This window comes from Lissotriton helveticus, chromosome 8 (genome assembly GCF_964261635.1).
Source record: "Lissotriton helveticus chromosome 8, aLisHel1.1, whole genome shotgun sequence".
Lineage (NCBI taxonomy): Eukaryota > Metazoa > Chordata > Amphibia > Caudata > Salamandridae > Lissotriton > Lissotriton helveticus.
Genome location: NC_136069.1, coordinates 37,221,584 through 37,229,715, shown reverse-complemented (window position 1 = coordinate 37,229,715; position 8,132 = coordinate 37,221,584). Strand labels below are relative to the sequence as shown.

Here is an 8,132-nt window from a genome sequence, read left to right as displayed (position 1 = left end):
GCAAGAACATGTCTACTGCAAAAACCTGTAAAGATTAAAATATAGTTAGTGATTCAGGAACCGCAATGATCAGTAAGCAAACACATTAACATGATTTATGCCAACATATAACCACGCTTAGACTATAAACCCCAAAGAAAAAAAACATACATACAACGTAAGACGAGCTTTGGCTTCTCATCATTACTGAAGTAGCATCACCAACCATGCACAGGGGAAAACGCATGAGGATATTTTGAATTTGGCAATAGGGTTCCTCAGCCATCACAACTAAGAGTTTATTAACAAACAAAAACAAAAGAAATAACATAAAGGTTCTGTGTTTGTGAGAAGAGTGTTAATAACTTTTAATCCCTACGCTGCCACTACTAACAGCCAAACAGAAAGCTTATTTAGATTTAATGAATGTGAAATGGCTTTTAATGAGTCATCGGCTCTGTGGGGCAAATATCAAACACATACAGTAGAACACACAGACACAGGCAGTGAAAATGGAAAGAGCTTTACTCTCTCAGCAAACCTAAAGATCCATCAACAAATGCACACAGAAAAACCTTACACCTGCGGTGAATGTGGAAAGAGCTTTACTTTCTCAGGAAAACTAAAGATCCATCAGCAATCACACACTGGGGAAAAAGCATATCCTTGCAGGGAATGTAGCAAACACTTTACTGATTTATTAAAACTAAATGTCCATCAGGGAAAGCAAATAGGGGTAAAACCATACACATGCAGTGAATGTGAAAAGAGCTTTACTAAAGCATTGGATCTAACCATTCATCTGCGACAGCATACAGGAGAAAAGCCATACACATGCCAAGAATGTGGAAAGAGTTTTAGTACATCTGCAAATTTAAAGAGCCACCACCTAACACATATAGGAGAAAAACCTTATACTTGCAGCGAACGTGGAAAGAGCTTTACTCATTTATCAACTGTAAAGAGTCACCAGCATATGCATACAGGGGAAACACCTTACACTTGTAGTGAATGTGGAAAGAGCTTTAGGGAAGCTAAGCAACTAAAGACACACCATCTGACACACACAGGGGAAAAACCATACACGTGCGGTGAATGTGGAAAGAGCTTTAGTAGCTCTGCGACTCTAAAGAGACACCATATGACACACGCGGGGGAAAAACTATACACATGTGGGGAATGTGGAAAGAGCTTTAGTAGATCTACATATCTAAAGATACACCATCTGACACACACAGGGGAAAAGCCATACACATGCCAAGAATGTGGAAAGAGCTTTAGTACATTCTCACATCTAAAGAGCCACCAACTAACACATACAGGAGAAAAACCATTCACTTGCAGCGAATGTGGAAAGAGCTTTGCTTTATTGTCAAATTTAAAGAAACACCAGCGTATGCACACAGGGGAAAAACCTTACACTTGCAGCGAATGTGGAAAGAGCTTTACTCGTTTATCAACTGTAAAGAGTCACCAGCGTATGCATACAGGGGAAACACCTTACACTTGTAGTGAATGTGGAAAGAGCTTTAGGGAAGCTACACAACTAAAGAGACACCATCTGACACACACAGGGGAAAAACCATACACGTGCAGTGAATGTGGAAAGATCTTTATTCGCGCATCAGCACTAACCATCCATCTGCGCAGGCATACAGGAGAAAAACCATACACATGCAGTGATTGTGGACAGAGCTTTAGTAGATCTGCGACTCTAAAGAGACACCATCTGACACACATGGGGGAAAAAACATACACGTGCAGTGAATGTGGAAAGAGCTTTATTTGCGCATCAGCACTAGCCATCCATCTGCGCAGGCATACAGGAGAAAAACCACTGGGCAGGCATACAGGAGGAAAAAAAAACACATGCAGTGAATGTGGAAAGAGCTTTAGTACATCTACGTATCTAAAGATCCACCATCTGACACACACGGGGGAAAAACCACACACATGCGATGAATGTGGAAAGAGCTTTACTCAAACATCACACCTAGCAACCCATCTGAAATGGCATACAGGAGAAAAAGCATACACATGCAGTGAATGTGGAAAGGGCTTTATTCGCGCATCAGCACTAACCATCCATCTGCGCAGGCATACAGGAGAAAAACCATACACATGCAGTGAATGTGGAAAGAGCTTTTCTGAAGCAAGAGACCTAACCATCCATCTACGACGGCATACAGGAGAAAAACCATATACTTGCAGTGAATGTGGAAAGAGCTTTACTCAAGCTGGACACCTAACCACCCATGTGCGAAAGCATACAGGAGAAAAGCCATACACATGCAGTGAATGTGGAAAGAGCTTTAGTAGCTCTACACATGTAAAGAGCCACCAGCGAACACACACAGGGGAAAAACCATACACATGCAGTGAATGTGGAATGAGCTTTTCTCATTTATCAACTTTAAAGAGCCACCAGCGCATGCACACAGGAAAAACCATACACGTGGATGAATGTGGAAATTTCTTCACTTAAGCATCAATCCTAAGCATCCATCTGCAAATGCATGTAGCGGATAAACCATACACTTGCAGTGAATGTGGAAAAAGCTTTAGTAAATCCACGCATCCAAAGAGCCACCATCTAACACACAGGGGGGAAACTAATCAGAGCATCAGGTCTAACCATCCTTCTGCAATGGCATTCAGAAGAAAAAACATGCAAATGCAATGAATGTTGAAAAACGTTTGGTAAATCCATTCAACTAAAGGGTCAGCAGCTAACACACAATTGAGAAACACACACACATGCAGTGTATGTGGAAAGAGATTTGCTCAAGAATCAGTCCTAACCATCCATCCGTGAAGGCATACAGAAGACAAATCATACAAATGCAGTGAAGGTGGAATGGGCTTTGCACCTAACATACCTAAAATGCCACCAGCAATCACACATAGGAGAAACAACATAAAATATCTAGGTTGTTTCAGTCGTTTATAAACCATAAGACACCTCCTGCAGATGTAAATAAGGGAATGGCTTTTATGATTTATTATTAATAGTGGCTAATTAGTGAACACAGAAAGAGGAAGTAACATCTGGAGGGATGTGAAAAGGGCTTCCATGCTTTTTTGCAACCATGTGTGCTTGGGTAAATATACACACAGGAAAACTCATACATAAGCATCAAATACGATGTGTTTTTTTCCCCCAGAGTTTAATATAGCGTGAACTTGACCTGAAGTTTTCAGAGTGCTTTACATGAGCACCAGTTGAGTTACATGAGGACACGTTCATTTTTGTTAGGCACGAGGGGATTAACTTCTTCGCCGCGGGGCTAATTCCCCCGCGGGGAGAGGGGGGCAACGCGCATCGCCGCTGTGCTCATGATGAGCTCGGCTTGTAATGCAGCACAGGGGCGCTGTGCTGATGACGAGCTGAACTGGTCATGACCACGCCCATTCCAATGGAACGCCCAGCAAAGCAGGGGAATTATCCGCAGGTGGGCATTCCGTAACGGTCATGACGAGCTCAGCTCATCATCAGCACAGCGCCACCGTGCTGCATGGCGAGCTGAGCTCGTCATGGGCACCCAAGAGGTTAAGTGATTTGCCCAGAATCACAGGATGTTGAGCGTCGTTGCCGAGACTCAAACCCAGTTCCCCAGATTTGAGGCGACTGCCCTAGCCGTTAGGCCACATCCTCTCCCCAAGAGGGAGGCTATTATGAAATTATAAGTCGTTTCAGCAACACATCCAAGAAAATAATTTTGGCTATAGTAAACATGGAAGGGCTTCTTTCACCTTTCAGCATGCAGAGTTACAAGGTTTATGAAGAAATCATGTCTAGACATTGCGAATGTCAGGTAATATTCAATTATTGTGCTTTCTAGCTTTGGAAAAACACAATAATATGTTGAAACTACCCTCCCACTGTGAAAGTTGCCTTGTGCATGCTGTAAGAAGAGATGGCTCTTTAATCTGATTACTCGATATGTTGGGAACCTTACATTTTGTTGACCATGGGGCACATTTTTCTATTCCATTCATGTGGTTGGGGATGGTGGAGGCCTTAATGAATTATGTAAACATTAAGGTCCAGGTATATTTCAATGTACATTTTCATCATGGGGTACTGATGATGTTATAAATAACAACGCCAAAGGCCATGTGGTTCGTATATATGAGCAGATCTCTTAGATTGGAATGTAGGGTCATGTCATAAATGTTATTCAGTTTGTATTTTCTATATTATATCTTTTATATTTATATTACATGATCATTTTATGGCAGTTGGATTGAATAGTTTTATTGTTTTTCAAATGCAATTGCTTATTAAAAACTGCAAGTGTAGTCTGTATAATGGTGAATTTTTATCATTGGAATATTGAATCAACAAAACGCAACAGTAAAGTGCTGCAGACTGGTTTGAGGCTATTCACTTGCTGATGAAATCCATGTTTCATAGAGACCCATGAAATGCCTCTAGAACCCCATTCATATTACTGGATGAACCACTATGTGATTTTCCTCTATTAAAGTATGATCTTATGTCATTGCTCAGATCTGGCAAATTTGCGTGCTTGTAAATGGAAAAGTATATTTTTAGGTATTTTTTTTCTTTTTTTTATAGTCAGTATGACGTGTAGAGTGGTTAGATGAGACCATTTTACAGAAACCTTTCAAGTCTTGAATTTTCTTTTAACAGTCATGATAATGAGGTCTGTCAGTTTCTATTGAAAAAGAACCATGATTTTAATACCTGCCATGTACTAATGTATATTCAAATAAATCCTGTCACGCAGCATCCACATGACATTGGTTCATCTGGCCATCCTTATGGCGTCCTACTATTTATATTTAATAGAAAAAAAAATCAGATTGCATTTTTTTATCTTTTTTAAAATGTTTGATTTCACTTACTGTTGCTAATCTTGTCATATCTATAAATAACAATCCAGTTTCAAACATGTTTCTCTACTTTGTGTACAGATTAAACATTAGCATAGATATTGTCATTCTGCTTTGTTGGGAATATTGCTTTAAGGATTACATTTTAATAAATGTCTCCCCCCTATTAAACAGCAATTTTTACTTTCATGGCACTCGCTCTATAGTGCACACTTGGGCACAGGAATGGCCTCCGGGACATACATGCATTTCTTCTATTTCTGATAAATATCAGGAGAAGCAGTGTGTGCTTCCCAGGTTCAAAAGATTAGACTGTAGCATACCCACGTGGGATGGGGGAAGTAAATGAAGCTTATTTTTAGAAGAGCAGAACATACTACGGAAAGGTGTTGATAAATTATACCACTTCCTAAGCATTCTCCTTTGTTTGAAAAACGCTAAACTAAATATGAAGTATCCATCATTCGCACCATGAACTTCCATGCTAACTTGATACAGTCTACTCTCAGTTGACATTGATTTGTATGCCCTAAATGATGGTCCGTATGGAGATCTTGCTGTCTGCCACAGTGGAGAGCTTTAAACTCTCCGGAAGGTGGCTCTGTGGAAGGCCCAAAATAATGTACAAATACTTTTTGTTTCATTGAATCTGTTTGACTAAAAAGAGGGTTATATGGCTAATATTTCATGGTGAGGAGGCTTTTTATTTACTAAATTATGTTTTTTGACTAATGCTAAATGTTAAATAGTCCTAGTCTTGTAATTAATAAAACAGAATGGATGTTGATGCACAGACTGTAACTTGTGTATGTTGGAAGGGGGTGTGAAATTCGAGTTGGGAAATCTTTAGTTAGTCATCTATTAGCAAAGTTCATAAGTCTCGATTTACACTCAGCAGCTTTGCATTGTATGATTTGTCATGCTGTATTCTTGTGGATTAGTTATTAGCAAAACTATTTAGCCATAATCAAAGCAAGGGGTTGCAGTGGGGGTTGCAGGGAGCTGCTGCCCACTCTGCACTAAGCTTCTAAGGCTAGTGTCTTAAATCCACCTCGATCCTATAGCTGATACGCTAAAAAAATGCCAAACAATGGCATAACTAAATAGCGTGAGGCCTGGGAGGATACTTGGCGTGACCGTGGAGCTGAGCAGAATATGTGATGCTTGTAGCCAGTCCTGCTGTGGTCGCTCATTCCACCTGTGAGGTCTAAAGGTGTGAAGAGGACCTTTCACTAACTCCATTCGGCAGCAATACACCTCCATGTGAGTTTCAGCAGAGGAGGGGCCATTATCGAGTGGCCCGGCAGAAGAGAACTTCGCTGGTGACAGCCTAATTGGCACTGTAAGAACTCATGGATGGATTGCACTGGCCTCCTGGGCAGTGGCACGGCCACCACCATCAGCTGGCCTACATTGATGTGCCCAATTGATGATGGGAGGCAAAACGCACAAGAACACAGCTATAAAAAGACAATGAGGGAGGAGTATGTTATCGCTCGGGCCTACTGTGTCAAAGTAAGGTGTGGCGTAACAATTCCAGCATGCTCATTGAGAGCCCCAATTCATGCTGCATATCACAAAACCAGATTCTGAACTCAGCAGATTTGCATCTGTCCTCCCCCTGCACGTGCTAATGAGTATATTTACCTGCTTTACCTGACAGTGTGATAGCGCTTTGTTGGGCCTGTGTCCACGGGGCTGGGGCTCGAATAGAGGGACCAGCTCTAGGCTGCAGGGATTATATCGAGCCCAGGCGAAATCCAAATCGAACTGCTGAACTTGATGTTGCCACACTCTTGGGTGTTGGGTTCAGCGCCAATATCAACTAGGAGACTCAAAGCGTGGTTATGGGTGGGTTGGTTCAGTCCAACCCATTCATAAAGCCTTGTTTACGCACTAGTTGGAATCATCAGTGAAAAGCTATATAACATATCCGATAATTATCAGATGTGTTGAATACCTCAAGCTGCATATTATTCTCCACAAACTCTTAATATGTGTATTTATTGCACTCAATAGATAACGTACCCTGTGGTATCTTTATTTATCAGGTGTGCTAAATAGCACCTACATTCGTAATCAGGGCCTAAGAATATTAACACAGACTAACACATTCACCATCATAATGGCTTGGGTCTCAATGATCACAAATGGGCACCAGCTTACTTGAACAGTACAACACGAATCTGAGGACCTGGGAGCCCTACCACTCAAACCTGCTAGTCACAAGAAAATGTCTACCACACCCCTCGAAGAAGGGGGATGGGGGGGATAGCAGAGTTTCATCTGATCTGACGCTGAAGCCAGTGGATACTCTTGAGACTAAACATGGGTCACTGGCAATCCAAACTGTCCTACAAGCAAAAGGGTGTGTTGAAACAGGAAAACACAGATGTGGGGGTTACAGCCCTCAATGGCAAGCTGGACACAGCCGGTAATGAATCTCGTCTACTAGACCTGAAAACTGGCCTGTCCATAATAGATGGAAAACAATTACTCATTGACTGTGCACTTAGACCCACTAAAAGAGAGAATGGCCAAACAGGCAGAGAGAATTGATATGGTGGAATGAGGGATAACTGACTGGGAGGGCCAAGTGGCGGTACATGACATCCAACAAACCAACCGTAGTAAAGAACTGGCTGAAATCAAAACTAAAAACGAAGATTTGGAAGTCTGCACAAGAAGAAAAAAACTACTGGCACTGTGCATCCCCAAAACCATGACTACGGGCAAAATTGAAAATTTCGTGGAGATGATACTTGCAGAATTATTAATCAAATTTCCTTTTTTAAGAGGTCTTTTTGTGGAACATACGCATTGAGCGCTTATGCAGCACCTGCCCCCCAGCACTCCATGTGTCATTATTGTGCGCTTCTTAAACTATAGTGGCAGGGACACTGCACTTCATATGGCCCAAGTAGGAAGGATCTCCTATGCCAGAACTACCCAGAATTGTTGTTTACTGACTTCACTCTTTCCACATGTGGCAGAGACAATGGGATAGGTTTGATAATATGTTGAGCTGCAATTATTTGTTAGCTGTTATTGGAAGGTGGAGTCCCCGTCCTGCACCACTGTCACCTAATGTGAGACCCGGGACTCCTCACTCAACGTTAGGACAAGAAAGGACATCGTTTGAGATAGCCCTGCTCACTCTAGTAGCTTGGCACGAGCAGCCGGACCTATCTCCAAGGCACGAGTGTACAGTCTGTGCAACTTCGCTCACAGCAACGCACTTGTGACACCACAAATGGACTCCACACGAGTTTGATAAAACGAGTATAAACTTT

The 8,132-nt window shown here is 41.8% G+C and overlaps 1 protein-coding gene across 1 annotated transcript; it reads left to right on the top strand.

Moving 5' to 3' along the window:
* Positions 1-303: 303 nt before the first annotated feature.
* Positions 304-2,590, top strand: LOC144772290 (uncharacterized). Its single transcript, XM_078656519.1, has one exon. The coding sequence runs from the start codon at positions 413-415 to the stop codon at positions 2,462-2,464; it is 2,052 nt and encodes a 683-aa protein (XP_078512645.1). The 5' UTR covers positions 304-412; the 3' UTR covers positions 2,465-2,590.
* The last annotated feature ends 5,542 nt before the right edge of the window (positions 2,591-8,132 follow it).